Source organism: Ixodes scapularis, unplaced genomic scaffold (genome assembly GCF_016920785.2).
Source record: "Ixodes scapularis isolate PalLabHiFi unplaced genomic scaffold, ASM1692078v2 PGA_scaffold4__175_contigs__length_147842914, whole genome shotgun sequence".
Taxonomy (NCBI): Eukaryota; Metazoa; Arthropoda; class Arachnida; order Ixodida; family Ixodidae; genus Ixodes; species Ixodes scapularis.
In genome coordinates this window covers 103,538,834-103,562,212 of record NW_024609879.1, presented here as the reverse complement: position 1 = coordinate 103,562,212, position 23,379 = coordinate 103,538,834, and the positions used below count along the sequence as shown (strand labels likewise).

The 23,379-nt window shown below is 44.2% G+C and overlaps 1 protein-coding gene across 1 annotated transcript in view; it reads left to right on the top strand.

Annotated features, from left to right (window-relative positions):
- Nucleotides 1-23,379, top strand: part of LOC115315313 — a 93,591-nt gene that overhangs the window by 59,039 nt on the left and 11,173 nt on the right. The window contains exons 10-13 of the mRNA XM_040213168.1: nucleotides 9,607-9,656; nucleotides 13,210-13,315; nucleotides 15,320-15,463; nucleotides 22,481-22,613. Of these exons, the coding sequence (XP_040069102.1) occupies nucleotides 9,607-9,656; nucleotides 13,210-13,315; nucleotides 15,320-15,463; nucleotides 22,481-22,613 (433 nt within the window). The remainder of the gene's footprint in view (nucleotides 1-9,606; nucleotides 9,657-13,209; nucleotides 13,316-15,319; nucleotides 15,464-22,480; nucleotides 22,614-23,379) is intronic.

Below are 23,379 nucleotides of genomic sequence, written 5' to 3'. Positions count from 1 at the left end.
GACCAGAGCCTCATGCCGAGGGACCCCCCGTAGATCCGAGACTCAAGCCAAACTCTAAAAGCCCTCTCTCTCCGCCTGATAGCAACAGAATCAACCAACAGCACTTCCAACAAGACCGTGCACCGCAACCGAAGCAAATTCCAAATCTTCAACATGGACAGGGCAACCCCCAGTAGATTTGATCCGGCAAATTCTAACACCGCGCGAAACGTTGCGGCTCGGGTGTGGCAGTGGAACTGTAGGGGGTACCGCCGCAAACGCGGGGCCCTTACACAGTTTCTCGCCACACAAGAACAGCAGCCGGACGCTATAGCCCTACAGGAGGCGGGCTGCGTACCGTCCCTGTCGGGCTATATCGCCTCCTGTCAAGAAACAACAAGCGAAGAGGAAAAACCTTGAGCCTCGAGCTTGGTATCAAAACATATACTGCTAATAGAACATTCGCTAGAAACTTCCATACCATACGTCTCCCTCGAACTTCTGCCGCAGAAGAGGGGCCACTGTAGTTTATTCCTGCTGAACGTCTACAGCTCTCCGAGAAAACCCAAAGACATGTTCAACCATCTCTTCCGAGATGCACTCGCATAGCCTGCCCAAAAGAGATTAATCTCCTCATAGTAGGCGACTTTAATGCAACGCATACTACCTTAGGGTACGCCAAGGCCTCTGCAAAACGGAGGAAGCTAATGGACACCATCGACGTCTATCGATTGACTGTCCTGAACGAGCCAGACCAGACGGCTAGGATCGGCAATAGTATTAGTCGCGACACTTGCCCCGATCTGACGCTTGCCAGAACCCGAGATGGTTGCATTTGGGCGAACCTTGGGGAACGTTTAGGCTCAGATCATCTCATCCTCAAGACCGAAGTGCCCGTTCAGCTAAATCGAGATCGGCTGCGGCCGAAGGAAACCCTATAAAGGGGGATAAACGAGCGTTGAAGCGATGGGTACAACAAATCCAGGAAGATGTCGAACGGGCGACCAAGACGATCCTAACGACTGACAAGGCTCCGGGGCCGACCCTCACCTTCTCCACCTCTGTGAGGCTCGTCGCAGCCTTACGAAGAGGTAGAGACGACAAAAGTACAACCGGAAGCTTTGGATGCGCATCGCGAAACTCACGCAGGAGGCCGAACAATACGCCGAAGAGCTAACTCAAACCAATTGGCACAAACTCTGCGACCAACTGCAGGGAACCCTAACACAAAGCAGACCTGGAGACTACTTCGTAGCCTCCTCGATCCGACCAAAACCAAAGTCGAATCAAGCAGAGCGCTGACCAAACTTCTACACTCCCTGCCCAGAGAGGAAGGAGACCCGAGTACGCGTCATACCTACACAACGAAGGGGATAACCCTCACCCACTAGACGCGGACATAACCGAGCAGGAGGTCCGGAACGCTCTCCAGAACATCACTCGAAACACGGCCCCAGGAAAGGATAGTGTCACGTACAGGCTTCTTAAAAACATTCAGGATGACGACTCGATCTCAGCTCTGACTGGGTTATTCAACCGAGTATGGACCGCTGGGGAGCTCACCAGAGAGTGGGAGCGTGTAGACATTACGCTAATCCTCCCAAGCCGGGAAACCTCTATCACTCCAAAACCTCAGACCGATCTCTCTCACCTCCTGTATTGGCAAATTAATGGAACATGTCGTGCTCCGTAGATTCCAACCGCATCTAGAATCGACTGGCTTCTTCGCAGATTCGAAGTTCGGCTTTAGACCAAACCTCTCCGCTCAGGATGTTCTTCTGCAACTCAAGAGGGACATCCTAGATTATCCCGGTATGGCTCAGGCGAGGGCCGTGTTGGCTCTGGATCTTAAGGGTGCATTCGACAACGTACCGCATGACGCGATATTTGAAGGCCTAGACCATGCCCGATATGTGGAAGACGAACGTACGAGTACGTAAGTTCATTCCTCAAGGACAGGATCACCATCCTAGGGATAGGAGACCAACGCTCCGGTCTCATACTCCTCACCGGCCGAAGAACCCCTCAGGACTTGGTCCTCTCTTCCACTCTCTTTAACATCGCCATGGCGGGGTTCCCCTCGATCCTAACCAACATCCCGAGAATTCAACACTCACAATATGCGGACGTCATTACCGTCTGGGTCGAGAGCGGCTCGGATGGAGAGATCCAGGACGCGCCGCAGACGGCTGCGGATGCTACACAAGAGTACGCCAGAGCGGCCAGACTGTCTTGTGCTGCGGACAAGTCGGAACTGCTTCTAATTCGCGGTATGGCTAAGATCAAAACCAACGAATAATTACTGTCTCCATCAACGGTACATCTATCCCGAGCGCAGAGAGACTCAGAATTTTGGGCCTCCAACTACTGACAGACGCCAAAGCGTCGTTTACAGTCCAAGTGCTGCGCAAACAGTGCCAGCAGATTGCCCACGTGATCCGAAGAGTCACTAGCAAACGTAGAGGACTCAAGGAGGGAGACACAATTAGGAGAGTTCAGGCTCTACTGGTGAGTAGCATAGTCTACCACGCGCCCTTCCAGAAGTTTCGCCGAAAGGAAATCGATGCCCTTAACGCCACTCTTCGCATGGCGGACAAGACGGCCATTGACCTCCCGCAGCACACTTCGGCCGAGCGCCTACTCCAACTAGGCCTTCACAACACGATAGAGGAGCTGTCCGAGGCACATTCGATTGGACAGAGAATCTGGCTCGGCCGAACAAAGGCCGGGACGGCCCTTATTTGTAGACTGGGCTATCGGACTCCCGTATCCCCCTCTTGGCGAGGGAGGGCAGAAACCAGCGCCTCCGGCAATCGCCGCGAGAATTCGGGTAATGCCCATCCCCAAGAACATGCACCCGCAAATCAACGCGGGCAAAAGTCTCGCAAGAGTCCGGTACCTACGTAGACGATATCACGGAGACACTGACGTACTCTATACGGACGCTGCTTCATATTCTCCACCCTCAGGCGGCAAATGCATCGCGGTGTGCCACTCGGACGGCAGGAATGGGACTTCGGCATCCCTGAGGGGCTACCCCTCTTGCGCTGGGGCCGAGGAAGCGGCGATAGCTTTAGCCATATCGACCACCTAGTATAGAGCAGAATTTGATTCCAATAGGCTACCATCATAACCGATTCTCAAGCCGCATGCAGGGCCTGGGCTGGAAACTTGCTTTCTACCTGAAGCAACCAAATTCTATCCAACCTCGATCACACAAGACTGCCTCTGGTCCAGATAATCTGGACACACGGCCATGCCTCCCTCCCGGGCAACGCGAGCGTAGACGCCCTAGTCCGAGAATTAACTATCCGGGCTTTGCATAGGGAAGGGACGACAGTCAGGGACAACACTAGCCGCGAGTACGAACAGGAAGGCAAACCAGAGACACCGCACGTAGAAACCTTCAATCATGTCACCGAGTACTACCGCTCGCTGCGAAAAAAGTACTTCCCACCCCACAAGGACCATAACAGGCAGTAGGCCTCCGAATGGAGGAAACTCCAGACTCACTCCTTGCCTAACCTCCTCAACCTTCAACGATTCTTTCCTGACAGGTAACTGAGCGTATGCCCGGGCTGTCAGTCACCTGAACCCTCCCTGTACCACTGTACCTGGGCATGTCCCTCCCCTGTCGGCGTATGAGTCATGCCCGTTCCTAATTCCACTACGACCTCTTGGGAGGCCGCTCTACTCGGCTCACGGCCCGAGCGGCAGCGAGCGCTGCTTGAACGGGCTAGACGGGTAGCGGCGGCCTGCGGAAACTTGGACTGACCCAAGAAGCTTCATCACTGAACAGACTCAATTAAAGTTTTTACCACCACCACCACCACTACCTCCCTCCTAATTGTAAAATCGACGCTCGAGGTAAACGTGCGCTCGACGCCGATAGCTTGCTTGACTGCCCCAGAAAAAGCTGTCTCCGAGTTGATTCCCGTTCAGTATAGAGCTGCCGGTCTCTGCCATTTTCAACGTTTGCGCATATGGCCCGTTTTACTTGCTTACCATTGCGATGACCACGAGCGTTCCTGGCTATGGTGATTGCACGCTGAGCTAGGTACTTTTAAACGTGCATCGTAACGATGTGTGGTAGTTTTTCTAAAGCTAGCAATTAAACTGCACTGACTGAATTGCACATGTACAACATGAACTTGTGAGAGATCTCAATGGCATGCCGAACTCACGGCAGAAAAAAAATACACTATCGGATTTAAAATAATTCCTATGAACAATGTCTATTTACAGCGGAGCTGTTAAGGACTAGTTTCCCCAGTTTTGTGTCCGTGGGCAAATAACTCTCGACAAAACCCTCTGGACAGCTACCGCCATCTATGAACGACGGCGGCAACCAGATAATCGGCTTGCCGGTTGTCTGGTTGCGGCCGTCGCTCATAGATGGCGGCACAAAGTACAGTTTCGCTGCTCTTCCTTCATCACCAAAGTAGAAAGGCTGAACGTTTTTTTTTTTAGCTCAAATTGCTTATGTGATTGAACCGGGAATATTGATTTATTTTGGGGGTGTTATATTTTACAAAGTAAAAGAAATCTGAACTCTTCAGGCCCCTTCGTAGGCTGGCAAGCTATTGTAAAGCAGCTACGTACCGTCGTTTAAAACTACATCAAAATGCGGATAAGGTTTCACATTGATTTTGTCCGATGCTCTTAGATGGCACCCTCGGATTCACGTTTGGAAGAAAAAAAAAGACTTTCAGCTTTTCCATTCTGGTGAATAAGGAAAACCAGCGAAGCTGTACTATGGTATGTAGGAAGTATTTATAAATGAAAGGATTAAGGTGTGATGGTGTAATTGGTTATTTGAACGATTAAAGATTCAGGCATATGTAACCGATCCGGGGTTATTATTCATTTCGTAACCACGAGGATGACGTCCTCGTGGTTACGACCAAGGACGTCCTCAAGGACGTCTAGGACTACCTCAACTACCACTTGCGCGACCTTAAGGACGACGCCTAGAGGACGACGTCTTGGACGACCTCATGATTGACCTTGAGGACGACCTCGAGGACAACTTCGAGGACGACCTGGAAGTGGAAGTGATTTTAGTGCGCATACTCGTGACCGCCGTAACCGGAGCCGCAGCCGCTGTTGCCCCTCCCTCCCCCCCCCCCCCCCCACACACACACACAAACACACAAAAAGTCATTTTATGCCTGCAAGTTTCCTTTACGATAAAGAAGGCGTTGCGATTGGCCACAATCAGGGCGTGGTATCATAGTTCTACCGGATCCGTAAATAAAAGTCTACCAGGAATGTTATTTTTTGAGTTAGCAACTTACAGCTGTCTATATCAGCTGTGTCGAGAATTCTTAGGAGCATAAAAAACAAAACACGACCCGACTACACTTCGGTAACAAGTTTTGACATAATAGAGTTGTTAAGGGTGGGCGAGCTTTTATCATATTTCGAAGATTTTATTCATAGAATCACACGTAGTGATATAAAATATGAATCTGTGTTCGTGTGAATTTAAAATGATGCTCAACGAGGCGGTGAGTGAATATTCTTTGTGCTTTTTTCATTTTTTTCCTCTCTGGCATCACGACCTATTTTTTTTTTTTTTTTGCGAGAAACAATGTTTTTATTAAGTTAGTATCTGGAAGGCAGGAGAATGGGCCAGCACGCTCATCAAGATGTAAATGTGACCACACTGGACAACCTGCGTGATGATATCCGAATTGGCTGATACTTTAAATTGACCACGATCGGATTGCTTTTCGTTACTAATGAATAAAACACAGACAGTTCCTAAGCCCTAAATTACGCTCTTTGTTTCGCGGAGGAGACTTTTGCATCGATTTATATTTTTAAATCTATACAGTGGCTGGGTTTCACTACGAGTTTGACATTAGAACATGTGTAGCGAGATATCCCATTTTCACCTTGCGAACAAAGGGTGTTGCACACCCCTAGAACATTTTAATGTCATTTTCAGTACCTTATATTGTTATGGCACAGCTGAACTGCGAGTATTTAGTTGATCTCAATACGCAGGCCCGTGAAGCTCCGTTCTCAACCAGAACCAAGAAGCAAGAGCTTTTCGACGACGCCGTCACACGGCGTTGATTTTACTGGAGCCGCGAATACCCGGCGACTAGTCTAGCAAAAAAGAAATAATGTACCATTTTAGATACAAAAAATAACGGCTCTTCAAATACTCAGAAACAACTTTCTCAAATTGTGTATGCAAAAAAAAATCTATAGACACCCGTAGATTTTCGCACCTTAATCGCCTATCAAAGCTACGCACGCCCACGTTTCTCCTCAGGGTGAAGAATAAAAATCAATAACATCTCAACTCTGATTTAAAGCGCCATATTTTAGCAACCCCAACGCCCTCTAGATGGATGGGCGGTATTTCCAAGATGGCGGAAGAGAACGGGGTAGAGCCTCCAGAATTTCCCGTGCGCCTGCTCGCTGACACTGGTCTGCGTGCTAAGATTAATTTATTTGGCTACAAATACGAAGCGGTCAGGGCAGGTGCATATCACAGGTGACTGAGATGTTGACGTGTGTTATGAGAATAAGCATGGTGATTCTTAAAAGTTGCAAAGGCGAACGCGACAAATGTTAATTTAAAGGGCGATGCATCCTTTTTTATACCTTGCGCAAATACCACTTAGAACGAACTCCTGACACTTATAACCAATGAAGCACGCGTTCGTTTTTCACCACATGCAATAGAGGCCGCAAAAAATAAAAAAAATAAAAACGAGCAGCGTTCACCCCCTCAACTCGCAGCCAGGACAAGCGAGCACGTGACCTGGAGCCGATTATATGCCGCCGATGTTGATCGATAACCACGATCTGAGGTTGGCAACGCACAAGACACGCGCTGAGTTACAGACATTGTTTGTTCAGCTACTGTCGCCATCGCCGCGTTTAGACACGGACCACTACCCAAATGCTTGTCGAGCTATTGATTATCACGAGCCCAAATCGAGTGGGGACCGAATGCTTCGGTCCAATCTACGCGCCGCATTCAAATATCGTCACTGGTGGTACTATGCCGACATGTCGACCCCCACACTACGTCATCAAATTTTGCAAAGGAGCAATTGAAAGAAAACGCTCACTTTTCTCTTTGAAAGTACAACGCATCAAGGAAGTTTCTTGGTGAGTGGCGCTGCGTGCGAGTATACCTATGTCCCACTAAAGTCACTAGATCTGCGAAAGTAGCGCCATTGCCTTTCCACCCGCCATCCGGACAGAAACAAATACCAACACACAGACGACAAATCATCTCAAGGGGATTGGCTCATCGCTAGTAATTGCCATGGTGATCGCCATTTTTAACCCTTTCAAAGCTTCGAAAGGGTCGTTAAAACCAGTCTCGTTAAGATCGCCATGGATCATCGTCGTACTGAAAGCGTTCCTCGGCCAATATTAGTGTCTTTGGCACTGTGCATTCAATAAACTTATGACTCATGCTTATTTCCAAGTATCTCTTACAATTGTGTTGCTCCTCTTGCGAGTAAAATTATTTTTCAATACCTCCAAGCACTGATATTGCGCGTGATGGCGGTACGAAGGTGTACGACATCACACGCGGCGTCGGTGCTTGGGGCATTGAAAAATAATTTTACTGTCTTGAAACAGACAAGAAGAGCAACACAATTGTAAGAGATCTTGGAAAATAAGCATGACTGATGAGTTTATTAAGTGCACAGTGCCAAACACTCTAAGGCACTAGTGACTTTAGGTCTCACTAGTGCCAGTAAACTCGCGTAAAGTAAAAAACATTCCAACCGAATATCGTTGCACCGCCCCTTGAAGGGGTGGAGCGACGCTCCGCACGGACAACACAAAGATCCAAAGGGCAGTGACTGACCAGAGTAGTAGAATCTACGAGAGGGAGGTACGGGCCCTGCAAAGCACGCGCCCCTAATCTTTCCGAAATTCTCGACTTGAATGATATCGCGAAGATTGAACCCGCGAATACGTTTCTATATGTTGACAAATACATAGCACACCATCCTCATTGTGCAAGTTCGTGTCCGCGAAACATTTTCGACGTGCACACTTTGCCGAATTCGCCAACTTTTGATCCCTCGAAAAGAGAAAAACTCATATAGAACATAGTGAATGCTTTCGTTTGAACGCGAATTCGCGTATAAAAGGCCCTTTTCCAGGCCAGGCGCTCGCGTCCGTGCCTTTGTCAGCACTGTAGATGTTTGTGAGATAGAGTAGAAGCAACAGAGCTTGCGCAGCCTGTAACCGGAAGAAGAAAAAGACACATCTAGAAGATGCATATCCTGTGAGCTCTTGTATATTAGTGAATTTCACCACCGCTCGTGTTGAGTTGCTCGTGGCAGAGTAATACAGCGCTGCGCGAACTCATTCTTCACTGCCACGTGGAGTTTAGCGAGCACGATCACATGATAGCGCCACTGCAAAGAGCCCGAAAAATTGTGTTTAGCAGACGAATTTTCAATTTCACTGAACCGAAAACTTCCTTAATTAATTTCGTAACCACAGTGCATCGATGAAATCCATTAGCAGATATAGAAACACATACATTTTACACAGCAGCTCGGCACTACAACTTGTATGCTTGGGAGAAGAGCGTGTTGGTTTAAGTCATGGATGAAGAAAGAATAAAACAATTAAAACAGGATGTTGGTTGTGTTGTCCCTGTTTTAATTGTTTTATTCTTTCTTCATCCATTACAACTTGTATTTTGTCTTTAATTTAATTGCTGGGACGCTAGAAAGTGGAAGTTAAACAAATTGTCTCTTTTCCTAAATTCCAGGCCCCAAGAAAAATAAATGAACGCAAACTCTAAAAATAATATTCCTCAAAACTGTAAAGTTTTTTCTTTGGTTTTGTTTTTTTGTTTTTGGATGCAATTACTTCGAGGCCAATGGGTTCAGTGGTTGCTAAAAAGAAGGACCGAAACGTTGCCATTGGACGTGCGCCGTCTATTTTACTGTGATATTTCTTAATATTTAAGTTTATGCATTATACAACATTAAAGTTAAAGGTCGCTGACAATGTTGTTTTTCTCTTCACTGATCGCCCACCAATCCCCCTACACGCAACTTTTTTTTTTTTTAAAAAGAAAGTCGTCTGTATTCATCTTGTGTCTATGAGCGAATCAACGGCGCAGGAATGACTTGCTCTGCAAACGGGTCCACATGCAGCGACAGGCGCATCTCGCTTAGCTGAACCGCCCCACGATCCGTAATGCTGCTTCTTATAACTTTGAATATTGTTATCACAAGGGTGCTTAACTACACAGGTCCTCCGTAATATATATTGTTTTGCTGATTTAAAAAGGAAAATCGAACTTTATTGCGCGCGTGCGCTCATGCCAGCGCACACGCACACACACAGAATATCGGTTATGTGAACGCCATTTTTGTCTACATCTGGCACTCCAATGGGCCGTGCAACTGCAAAAGGCCGTCATTTGCAATGGCAAGCCAAGCCTGTATAATGGTTGCTTCTAACTATTAAAATATGGAAATCTCAATTTTGATGTTTCGTTTTGATTTAGCGTATACATTTGCCGCCTCTGCTCGAAAACTTAGGTGTGGGTTTATAGACATCTGCTTTCGTAAGTGTAATTGTGCACTATGTAACGTTTCCTTCGTAACATCCGTTTAGGTACCCTCTAAGTGAATCAGACATGCGGGAAAACGAAGACGATGCTTTTGGTGAGTTAAACATGTCTTTATCTCATTATTATAACAACGAATTTTAGCAATAGTCAGTATAGTCCACTGATATCTATTGTAGTAGGCTGGCTAGTGGATCGGGAGCCCATGGGTGGCACCACCGGCGGCCATTGCTTGACACCAGGCAATACACGCAAGTATGAGAAACACACAAAAGTAGGAATATTGAAGCCTGTAGGCAACTATTTTGTAATGTGCTGCGATCATTATATCAGGTGTTTGAAGGTCAAATTGGTGTTTGTCAAATGTTCAAACGCCGATATAAAAAAATAAATAAATAATGTACCGGAGCACCATTGACTGTGCACGTTCGCTTGCTTCAGTTGCTCAAGAAATGACAAATGTTGGAACCAGAAGTAATCTTTACGGCTCTCGAAATGATGCGAATGCCCCCAGTAAATGTCTTCAAACTTATCATCTGCTAAACTCTGATGACTTCTATATCAAGAACGACGCCCCATTGACTCTCAGCAACCCTTGTCTCATTGAGCCGCATCACAGTTTACGCCCAACGAACTCGCCACCCTCGACCCTCAACCACGATTTTAAAAAAGAGTGGTATCCCAGCGTTTTCAATATTTGTGCCCGGAATATTAACTATCATTCCCGGAAAACAAGTTAAAAGTTTCATTAACAAAAATTACGGTCAGTGCCCGGGCGAGCTGGTGGAACTTTTCCATGATAATTTCAACCCAAAATTAAAACAAAAGTTGTTTTTTTTTGTTTGCTTTATTTTTTTGCTGTGGGAGAGAACGTTGCCGGGACAAATGTTGTCTGCCCCTTTTACTTTCTCTTCCAGTGTAAAGAATTTGCACCTTCTGCCCCAGTCTCGGATGAAAATCAACATGAAAATGTTTCATAGTCGAGAGTAACCTACAAAGGCAAGATATGGCAGTTTCCCCCGTCTGTCCCGTAGAGTCCCGTGCATTCGCTGTGTCAAGTGACGGCTGCCGGTGGCGCAGGGCGACCCCAACAAAACAAGCTTCGATCCGCGATCAAGCCTACAACAGCAGAGATCATATTCCCGGTCAGCATAAGAAACGGGAGGCGTGGCCTATCATGACCACCATTTATGCTTTCACTAGGCAAAATGCACCACCTAAATGTACAGCTGCAGCGGCAATAGATTAGCACAAGTAACCGACGACCGGAGCTGCAAAATCGCGACACGAGGGGCTATTGTTCCCGAGCGCGCCGATCGCAAGTGTGCCAGTCACGCCCCATGTCTCAACGCGGGGGTGGCCGGCAGAAAGCGACCCATCCTCAAGCCCACATCTCGAAAGCTATCTTGGTGCTCAATTTTCCGCCGGCCACACCCGTGTTGAGACAAAGAACGTGACTGGCACTCTCGCTATCGGCGCGCTAGGGGAAAATAGCGTCGCGTGTCGCGATTTTGTCGCTCCGGTCTTCGGTCACTTGTGCTAATTTTTTCCGCTGCAGCTGTACATTCGCTGAAGTTTGAGCGTTCGATGTTCAAGCGAGTGCATTTCCTTCTTGTTTTGCAGTGCCAATATCTATTGTAGACACCCTATATGATAAGTACTCGTATATTGAGTGAAATTTGCAGACCGTTGATGCTTATCGCTTGTCAATGGGCAGCGGTTTACCAGAAAGGGACTATTGGCACATTGTCATTGTTCTGTGTTCGGAGCTTTGCTTTTTGTGAGCGCCGTCTTTTCTCGACGTCTTATGAGGGGGAGTGTGCGAATAGGATGAGGGCACCAGTGGCAGTGATATGGGGGTGAGTTCTCCCATGAAGTTGATATTGTCACGGGTGGTGACCAATAAACAAGAAATAAACAGTAATAAATAAACGTTTAATGTAGCGAACTTGTGCCAAAAATAAAAGGTTACAAAAGATAATAACAGAGCGTCACGGGCGTCGAAGTCGGCGTAGCACCAAAGTCGAACGCTGGGGCGAAACTGAATGCAGATCGCCACGCGGAGCTCCTTATGTACACGTGTGGGCTTCTGGAATAATCGGCGTAGAAGGTTTGGCGTGTGGAACATTCTGACCTAGGACAAGCAACATGGTTTTCGAATTTACCAGAACATTACTTTAGAGAGTCAACAAAAATGTGCCTCCGCGGCCAGGAATCGAACCCAAGCTTTCAGCGTGGAAGCCAAGCGCGATAACCGTTAGGCAACGCGCGCGCTGCCTACTTGGCCAGCTGCGCGCGCGGCAATATATGTGAGCTCAAGACTGCACCTTCAAGACTGCACTTTCCCGAGCGCCAAACTTGAGCTGCCATAACTGACTTTCTGCTACCACGTCGAGGTGCCGAGCCAACGAAATGGGCGGGAACGTATCCAAAGCTTGCCTAGATACCTTTTTCACAAGGACACAGCCATCTTCAATGTCGTCACATCTGGCATCCGTCAAAACGTCGTTTTGATCTCTCCACGCCACTGCAAGGTGTTCACGAAAAATGCTTGATTCTCAAAGATTCTTGTTTTGCCTCACCTATATTTTCTCACATATTCCAGGTTGAAATGTTTTATTCTTTTCTCGTCCCGCATACCAGATACGGATACAGAACGAAAGAAAAAAAAAGAGATCTACGGACCGTTTTTTTTTGTTTTTTTTTTTGCCGGACGCCATGTTGAATTCAAACGTAGCTGAGTTTGGGCAAAAGAGAATATCAGTTTATTTGTCGTTCAAAAGACACTAGAAATAAAGGGATGCGTGTCAGTGTTCTACTTTTTCTTGGCTATACCTTTTTATTGTAAGTATGCTTAAACTATTGACTTTAGCTTTAGTCGCCCAACCCTACTACGTGATGGCGACTGTCACGCGAGAACGGTCTGTAGTCGGTGACTGGTTAAGCTCCTCCCACCTCTTTCCCCTTTTGCAGAGCGAACGCTGGAGAGAAGGCAACCTCCTTTCCAGCGTTCGCTCTGCTAGAGTAGAGGGAAGTGGGAGGAGCCTCCCCCTCACTCTTAACCTGTCGCCGACAATAGGAGACTAAGAACATTGTGGTACCTAGAAGGTTAACAGCTTGTCGTGCGACCACGGTGCTGAAGTGAAGCGAGCCGAATGAAAGAAAACAGAAATGAGGGACAGTTATTGTGGAGCCCACACTCGTGGTTTTCAATTTAGATGCCATGCCACAAATTGGGAGTGGCAGTTCGACTTTTGTTGCATCTGACCATAATAAGTATCATTTTCAACCTCTTACACGTTCTGCATTCCCTGCTTGTGTTGTGAACGATTGTTTGGAGATTACTTCACCAAACCCTCCTGTGAGGTGTCTAAGCATTTTTCTTTAGATGTTTGGTGACGGTTGTGTTCACGCTCGCAGTATAAGCGATCCTTAACGCCGACGTTCATTTTGACACTCAAGTATAGTGAGTGTCATCTGTTATTCTGCACGAATTGTCGTGTTTTTTTCAACGAGTCAGTGTAGTCATGCATTTGTTTTTTTCTTTATGCCAATAACGTGAGCTGACTATGGCCTGAATGCTAATTTCAAGGAATGTGTAAATACTTCTAGAAAACTGCTCACTCTTATTTCTTTGCTTTGCACCGCAGGGTTTGCTGTTCGAGGCGGCGTGTGCACCAGACATAAGTATGGCTTTGTTAAGGACAATGGCAGCTACGAAGGAGTGGAGATGGCAGCCGTAATCACTGCAAGACTGTGAGTTATTAGAGCCGGTTCCCATAGCGCGTCATACAATGTACGCCGTCAAATATCCTTCGGCCGTTAAGATAATTTTACAAAGTACTCTTTTCTTACGTTGCTTTATGTTACGGAAGATTACGTCTTCTTACGTTTCGAGTCACTGAGACAGTTGTGCTTCATATGGAGTGTGGCTATCAGTTCAATGAGTAGCGTTGCGCCAGATATAGGAGCCTGGATATTCCGGTGGGACATAAAGAGGGTTTTATGTTATCGAAATATTTTGTTTCGTCGAATTGCGAAATGTTTCTGGGTGTTTAGTATTTTTCTCGGAAACGGTATTTATTTCCAGTGCCCGGGAAAAAATTTGGCTGCAGCGACGATAATTTCAGTTTCAGCTGAACAGGCGATCCTGGATAAATAGAATGAGGTGGTGAATGAACACTGACCTCACGTGCTCGATCAAGGCTGAGCAGCCTGTAAGCGATTTAGCGAGCGACGAGACAAGCGACGGTGACAAAGACGAGAGTCATCAGCGACGAGCTACGAAGATTTGTCTCTGTTGCTCGTCGCGTCGCTCGGTTTTTGTATTTCTAGAAGACGTCTCTCATCGCCTTGGTCGCTTTCTCCCGTCGCTTTCATGCGGCTTGCCCCGTCGCGCGGGTTACCAAGTCTACAACGAAGCGAGTCTCCGTCAGTTATCTCGTCGCTCGCCAAATCGCTTACATGCGGTTTATACATAATGCGAGAGCTGAGATGGTGAAGGTCTGCAGAGAGTTGGGCGAAGCGACTTCCGGACAATGTGTTTGTCGGCGCCTTCACCAAAAGCTTCAACATCGTTAAACTCAGTAAAAAAAATCTTGGATTGAATTCCGTTTCCGGACCCGGGTCCTTCCAGATGCAATTTTGTAATACCTAAACAACCCCCCCCCCCCCCCCCCCCCCCGGCGTGTTCTTTTCTACCAGGGTGTCTATAGAAGTTACCGCATGACCAAATACTTGAAAAAGTGGCATCCCGGTACCGAGAGCAGGAGACGGGGTGAGGAACGTTATTCACAAAGAAAGAAAGAACTTAAAGGGCAGTTAGTACGGGTAAGGTGATGTTCAGGGTGACCACAAGAAACAAAATGCTGCAGGGAGAAATTTTTTCACTTAAAACCGGGGATTTCTCTATTCAAGGCCAGCTCCCAATTCGGGGTTTCTCCGTTCTTTCCTATTCAGAGAAAATCAATTCGGCTGAATTTATTGGGGTTTATCGGTATCTACCGAAAACACAGAACCCTATCTCATAACGTAACGTAAGAAAACGTAAATGAACGCAACCGGTGTGAATGGGTCTTCACGCTCCTGTGTTTACATCTCAGACCGCTGCAGAACGTTATGTGGGAACAAAATTCGAATTATATTCTTATTCGCGTTTTCGCATTGTGGTCCTTGCGCCTGCTGCACGCGGTAAGTTCAGCTCACCCTTGCGCTTCACACGTGCTTCAGGTCGTCGAAAAATTGACCGATATTGGAGTTTTCGATGACGCTCAGCAAGTTCGCTTTTGGAACCACATGTTCATTTTCACAAATAAACAGTGTATTAGTCAATTTTATCTCATTGGTTTGCCAATTAATATGTTTTGTATTGAAATCCCTGACGTCGGCCGTGGCTGGCAATTTTTTCCCGAAGAGTGATTTTTTTTTTCTTAAACATCCTATTTTTAAGGAGGTTTGAATACCTTTGTAGAGACGCCCGGTATATGCAGACACGTAAAGATCACTAAAATACATAGTTTCGTTGTTAAAACAAGTATGAACAGAGTTCATATAACAGCTACAGTAGTAGTGTAAATTGCTAACTGAAACAAAGAACGAGTAATTATTTTCCAACTTATTTTGTTTTTGTTTTTATTTTTGTGACGGGACAGAACTGAGTTCATGGCTAGCAAATTGTTTGGTGGACTGTTTCCCTATTATGCGTATTTGTGGCGGATGGCTACAGCTAAGAAATAACTCAAACGTGTCCTCGTCTCGCAGGTTAGGTGCGGAGTATGACGGAAGAGCAGAAGCTTCTGAATGTCCCGAAGACGGCGGGTATTTTATGGGAACCGGAAAAATTTACACGCCCTACGCATTTTCCAATTGTTCAAGAGATATGATCAAAGAAACTCTGAAGGAACGGTAATTTGATTAAATATCATGCATAACGTGTCCAATAGAAAAATGTAACATGGAAACCAGAATGAAAAATGTCGGATCCAGTCCGGATCTGAATTTGGGCGTGAACAAAAAATGTCAGGTTGAATCTGACTGAGTTTTTTGTTTGCAGACTGGAAGTTTCTTCTTGCCCACTTTTGGATCCAGTGTCGATCTGGCATTTTCAATCCGGGTTAACTTGCTTCCAGGGCTCCAGATCGAATCCGGCCCTTCGGCTTCGGTGATAGATTAGGGTTAATTCATCGCCGCAGTCGAAGGACGCAATTTGATAGAGAAAACCCCGGATAGGTAACGCCAATGTATTTGCAGCTTCGACACCGAAAATAAGATCGAATGACAAGTAGGCACTGCATTTAAGGCGCTGTTTCATTGAGGAAGCAGTCGGACAACTCTCTCCATTATCACGAGGGACACATGTTTTCGGTGACCCTGTCCAATTCAGGCAACAGCAACTGTCGGGAAACTTGTTTTTGTCGCTCGGCAACCGTGTTCGCCTATTTGTTGCCCGACAGTCGGATAACGCCCTGGCACACCGTGCCCTGACAGCGGGAGCAACACCTGAAAAACTCCGACATCCGAATAGACCTATTGCTATATTACCCAAGCATCAAGGAGAATGCAGGGATTGGTGTTCTACGCGCCGCGCGTGCTGGCCTCAGCAGTAGTAAATTTTCTAAAGCAAAAACCTAAAACAAATTCCATCTTGCACGCGCGTTCGTCGACGCTTTATTTTGGTTCTTTACTTCGAAGCTTTTATACGGGGAAGGCGTGCGCGTGTGGCGCGTGGAACACCAGTCCCTGCATTCTCCTTGATGCTTGGTAATATAGCAAATGGTCTAATCGACGCGGGAAATCGGACTCTACAAAGTGCTAGTGCGGTCGAAGTGTAGGAATTAAATTACCACGGAACGACATCAACCAGTGACCGTAATTAGAAATCTTCACAGATGGAGTATTTTAAACTTTTTATTTGATCAGAATGCTCTTCATTCGCTGACGAAGCAGCTAGCCCCACCCCAGGATGATGATATCGCTGTTATACGTTCGTTATTTACGCCACCGTATGAAGTTTTTCTGTCCGGTTCTATCTTTCATGTCATTTCTATTTCTTATGTAAAATGAAGTCAGCCCCGGTAGTATCCCAAAGTACCTCTTTCAGCGCGGTGTCGAGCTGAACTGACTGCGACACTGACATGATTGGCCTTCATAATGATCGATGGGATACACATTTTCAACGCTGTCTATTAGCCTTTATCGCCCTACTATGTGATCGCTGCAATCGCCAAAACGTCCTGGGGAGTTTTTAAACAATTTACGTGTCCGGCAGCGGCTGTTTTCAAGCTCCAAGTATCAACTATCATGTTCAGAGCGGTCGTTTTCATGCTTCGTATTTTGAATCGTTTGCCTTCGTGGACTTTTTTTATTACATTTTATCATTGGGTGAGTAGACATGTGAATCTATTTCACTAGCAGTGATGTGAGCTGGTATTTCGGCAGTTCTAATTTTAACAACCGCCTGAACGTTCACGACCGTAGCTGTGAGCATTTTGAAAATAGCTTTCTGTAATTACGTGGTAAAGACATTCATCAAATCATTTCAACTGGAAGTGCCTTAATTAATGTTAAATAACGTTTTTATGCCTTTGTTCGAAAAAGATTAAAAAATCTTGTTTGTTATTGGAAGGGAAATCTGCTACCGAGTCCATCTGTGTTATCGTGTTTACAACACAAAATGCACTCATCCACCGATCCGGCAAACACGCCTCGTCCAACACAAGTTGCTGTGCTTTTGTTGCCGAAACTGTCCCACTGAGTCAACATTGTCGATGTCGCCTGTGTTGTGCTGATGCTCCCGCGATGTTACAGGTTTGTCGGGCAAAAGGGCGACCGAGAACGAAGTTGACCAACTGTTGATGAATATGGGCTGCTGTCGCTGCCATGTTTCTTCAATGTGTCAGGGCCTTCAGGGTGCAAACACAGGCGCGACAAGTCTTTGAATGCCACCAAAATCACTAAGAACAATTCTTTTTTTGCAAGTAGTAGATTGAAAAGTAGCTCGAATTACTTAATGAAACGTATAATAAGAATAAAAAATGAACAGAAGTAGTCTGTTTTGAATACTCCACGTGTTTAGTGTTGCACTTCACAAAGCTTACTCTTCATACGAGTGCGAAGTTCAAACCGCTCTGTAGAAGTGAAATCAAACTACAAAACTAGATTAAGACAGAATTTGTTATAAAACACACGGTTACGCAATGTTAACGGTATATAAGACGTTCCCACTCCGCAAACAGGATTCAAAGAAAAGGCAGCACTGCATCTGGGGTCAAACACAAGCGGACACATTTTTTTACATCTTATTGCCCCCGAACACGTTTATAACAAGTTTCATTCACACGCAGTAGACTGACAAATCGCTAAAATTACCTTGTAAAACGTAAAATAGAAAAAAAAGCGGCCACAAGTAACCTGTTTTAAATTATCCACACGGTTATTATAACATCACACACGGCTCATGTCGCATACAAGTGCGGACGTGAAACCGCTCTGTACTGCAAAAATCGCAAGAGCTTTAGTTTTATCGGTTGAAGCATCACAGCGATTGCACGCTTGAAACCGGCAAGAACAGGACGAACGTCCGTTGCTTCGAAATTCGGGAGTGTACATAGGCATTCACAATGAGAGCAGCAAACTCCAAATACATAAGGGTGATTTCATCTCAACTGAGGCACGAATTTTGAGTCGAATTTTTAATTTTTTTTAGAAAAATATATATCTTATTGGGCAATATCTATAATTAAAGAAGACGCAAACGGCAAGTTCGTCGGATTTTTTGTTCTCAAGTTATGGACCGTTGAAGCGGCCAAGGAGGAAACTGTCGTTTTTCCAGCTTATCGGGGGTGCCATATTTCACTCCATTCCTTTTTCTTACTTTTTACGTTACATCAATATAACTTTTTGGGAACACTCTCCACATATGCTTTTTATGTTAATTATGCGTCTAGGTCATAACAATTTTAGTGTATATTTTTTTTGTCAAACCGCTTCTCTGCGACGATATTTGACGAAGTTTAGCCAGCTGTGCTGTCTGACCTAATAAACATATTTTTATAATCATTACATCTCCGTAAAGCTCCAATTCAGCTCTTTTTTAATATAATTTCAATATTGAGCAATAAATATATAACGCGCTACATGTTGCGTGGAAAACGGATATTTTGAAAAACTAGCAAGTTGGGAGTCGATTTTCTAAAAACCCCACCTTTTATTCCTTTTATTTTTTATTCACAGTTAGGTAATATAGTAGTTTATCAGCAACTACCCACAAAAATTGTAATATATTGTTTGTATGCCCGCTATTATGACTCGAATCTCGTGCTAAGAGCGTTTTGGACGGAACTTCGCACAGGCGCTCTGCTGAGCACAAGTTTGGCCTATGTAAGGTTTTCTACTTGCCGTGAGCAGTTACCTCAATACCCAACCACAAATATTAATAACATTTGGAGTAGTGTACTTAAAAAGGTTACTAAGAAGTCCGTACCCACAATTGCGGGCACCATCGCTTACTTTCTCTCAATACGGGGGAATGCAGACCTCTAAAGAATTCCTCTGGCGCCTTTTGCTTTCTGCTTTCAGTTTGAAATACCGAACTTGATATGTAATTGTCATTTTTCTTATGTCAAACAGATATGCAGTGCATATACATATGTATGATTTTATATCTGACGCTTAGAAAGTACGGTTTATTTTGGGCGCGTACAGACTCTTTCGTAAATTAACAAGCATTTCGTAGCGTGTAAGGCTTCAAATGTGTTAGTCATGTGTTTAGGTTTCATTTCTAATTTCAGTGATTATGCCGGGTTACTTAGACGCTTTCCTCTTGACTTAAGTTTGTCCGGGAGTCTAGATGGTGTACGTATTCCTTCTCCGTCAACACATAGCCAAGCTCACTCACCTTGCAACTCACGCCAGTGCAAAGTAAATAAATATTGTTAGGATAAATACTGTTGCTTCATTGACTTTTACACTCAGATATTGAGGTACTACTAACATTAAATAGAAAACCTTACATAGATCAAAATTCTGCTCAGCTGAGCGTCTATGCGAAGTCCTGTTCAGAACTCTCATAACAGGAGATTCGAGTCCTAACAGTGGTCACGCAAACAATGTATTACAAATTTTGTTCGTAGTTCCTGACAGACTACGATATTACCTTACTGTAAATAAAAAATGAAAAAAAATGGAAGGTGTTTTTTTTTAGAAAATCGACTACAAATTTGCAAGTTTATCTAAATATTTGTTTTTCAGTCAGATGTTCCGCGTTATATGTTTAGTGCAAAATATTCAAATTATATTTAAAAGAAAGAGCTTAATTGGAAATTTACGGTGATTTAAAGATCATAAAATATATTGATTACGTCACACACACAGCTTGCTGAACTTTTTTAAAATATTGTTGCCGAAAGGTGGATTGACGATTAAAAAAAACACAAATAAAAATTAAGCATATTATGACTTAGACGCTCTATTAGCATAACTCGCCGTTTGCCTCTTCTTTTATTAAATGAATTTACAGGTAGTTACTAAAAATTTTCAGAGGCGTTAATTATGAGTTAGTGTATTTTTGAGTCACTTGTATTACTGGGTGACAAGTGAACAAAAACCAAAATGTGAGCTTTTATAGGCGCCATACGAACAAAATATTACATTTTCGGTCTATTTTACAGTACTGCAATAGGTAGCTATAGAAAAGCAATTAGCCAAATAAAATGTAGGCGTTTTAGAGAATCGACCTCCTGTTCGCAGAATTGTTGAAATAGTCCTTGCTTTACGAAAAAGACTGTCCTTTCTCTTTAACACAAAACATCAAATTTGTTACCACTAAAAGTAGTTTACTGTAAGCTTTCTGAATATACTAAATATATTAAGACACCTCATATAGGTCACACGGAAGAGCTGGTAAACTTTCACAAATATCGTCCAGAAACGTCATATTGACAAATTTTCTAAACTATATTTCTTATAAATAATTGCATTGAAGTATTTATCAGAGAATAAGTGTGTTCACAGGTATCTATTAACAAACTAAGAGGCGCCAATTTTGAATTAGTGTGTTTTTTCGTGTAAGCTGATTTACTGAACAAACACTAAACAAAATCAGATTTCAAGCTCTTATAGCTGCCATACAAGCACAATTTTTAATTTAATATTTATATTACCATTTAAAGCACTGCAATAGCTAGCTAGAGAAAAAAGATCAGCCAAATAAAAGGTGTTTTCTTTTTTAGAAAATGGACCTCCAATTTGCCAATATATGTAAATAGTCCTTGCTTTACGAGAGTACACTGCCCTTTCTCTTTTCCACACAACGTTAAATTTGTTATCAATAGAAAGAGCATACTCTTAGGTTTCTGAAAATACTATATATGTTACGATATCTCAAATAGGTCGCACGGAAGAGTTGGTCAAACTTTCACAAATATTGTCAAAGGGACACACTTTGGCAATATTTAAAACAAAAGTGAAGATAAATAATCACAACAAAATTATGGACCGTAAATAATCCCTATTCAAAGAGTGGCCCAAAAAAGTTACACTGCACTATCGAAAAAGGGTGAAAAGTAGAAAGGAGTGAAACATGAAACCTCCGACAGGCGAGAGAAAGGTCAGTTTGCACCTCGGCTCCTTAAAATATCCATAACTCGAGAGCGAAAAATCGCCCGAACTTGCGGTTAGCACTAGCTGTCACAGAAGGGATTTCGCAAAAACATATATTTTATTGGCCAAAATTAAAAATTCGACCCTAAATCGTGCCTGAGTTGATATGAAACCACCCATAAGTATATGCACTGCATATCTGTTTGACATAAGAAAATATGACAATTACATATCAAGTTCGGTATTTCAAACTCAAAGCCGAAAGCAAAAGGCCCCAGAGGAATTCTCTAACGATCTGCATTCCCCGTATTAAGAGGAAGTAAGCGCTGTGCCCACACTTGTGGATACGACTTCTAAGTAACTTTTTTTTAAGTACGCTATTCCAAATTTTATTAATGTTTATGGTCGGATATTGAGGTAACTGCTAAAGATAAGTAGAAAACCTTACACAGGCCAAACTTCTGCTCAGCAGAGCGCCTGTGCGAAGTCCCGTTCAAAACGGCCATGGCACGAGATTCGAGTCTTAATAGCAACCATACGAACAATATATAACAATTTCTGTTGGTAGTTCCTGATAGACTACTATATTACCTAACTCTAAGTAAAAAATAAAACAAATGAAAGGTGGGTTTTTGTTAGAAAATCGACTCCAAACTTGCTAGCTTTTCGAGATATCCGTTTTTTATGTACATGTAGCGCATTATACATTTATTGCACAATATGGAAAATATACTCCAAAGAAAGAGCTTAATTGGAGCTTTACGGTTACGTAAAGATCATAAAAATAAGTTGATTAGGTCGAACAGCGCAGCTTGCTGAACCTCGTCAAATATTGTCGCAGAGAGCAGGTTTGACAAATAAAAAAAATAAATTAAGAGTGTTATGACCAAGACGCCTAATTAGCATAAAAAGCATATGTCGAGAGTGTTCCCAAAAAGTTATATTGATGTAAAGTAAAAAGCAAGGAAAAGGGATGGAGTGAAATATGGCACCCCCAATAAGCTGGAAAAAACGTCAGTTTCCACCTTGGCCGCTTCAACGGTCCATAACTTCACAACAAAAAATCCGTCGAACTTGCCGTTTGCGTCTTCTTTTATTAAAGAAATTGTTCGATAACATTTATTTTAAAAAAAATTAAAATTCGACTCAAAATGTGTGCCTCAGTTGAGATGAAGTCACCCATAAATCTAAGGTCACTGGTATCTAACACAATAACGAGTGAAGCTATCAGAAACGCTCAACGTAGCGCACACAAATGCATCATACACTGCAGTCAGCCGAAACTGTTTTTGTTCTTTCACATTATATCTTGACTCCGTGCAGCATGAACGCCACCTGCCTCAGCCCCAAATACGCGTGGCCACCAGTTCGCGGAAGCAGAAAATACATGGGTGAAGACCTGTCGCCGAATGAGTTCTGCTCATTACGCCATCCGAATTTGAGATATTGTTATCCGGTAAGTGTTTCCACGTTGTTGGCATCCTAACACGGTCAAGAAGCAACCACGTTGTTGAGTGTATGTGTTGGGGAACTTAAAAGCGCAAAAAACACAGACTAGGAAGAGATACATACAACACGGATTGGCGCTAGCGCCATTCTGTGTTTTATGTATTTTTCCTCGTCGTTTAAGTATATTTCCCAAAGAAGGGAAAGCATCCGAGTAATTAAAAAAAACATGCTCAATTGTTTCTGATTGTTTACAAAGCAAACAGTTTACAGTCCACGGAACGACTGTTCCCTTCCTCTGGAGCCATACCCTAACGGGTAAGGATTCAGCATGCAGTTAACAAGAAGATATTTTGCAACTCGCGGAATGCACATCTTTTTAACTCTAGAAATCACAGTTTGACCTGGATCATTATAGAACAGTGAACGATACAGAGGTGTTAGGAAAAGATTGGCCAAAACAGCTCGAGTGAGCTCCATTCTTGGAGTGCCAGAGAGATACTCTCGAGAAGATCGTACGGATGAAAAAAAATACGAATCAACAACCTATCATAAGAATACAACAGTTATCATGGTATCCAGTGTCTGGGCAGACACCAGAAACGATGGCAAATCGGTTTCTATCGCTGGTGCGTACAAATGAATGCTACTCGCCACACACACACACAGAAAAAGCGATATAAGTTGACGGATAACCAAAGGTGGCAGGCTTGAGCCTCCCAGTGGGATGAGCCGAAAAAGATTGTCACGTCTCATTGGTTTCTATCCGCACTTCC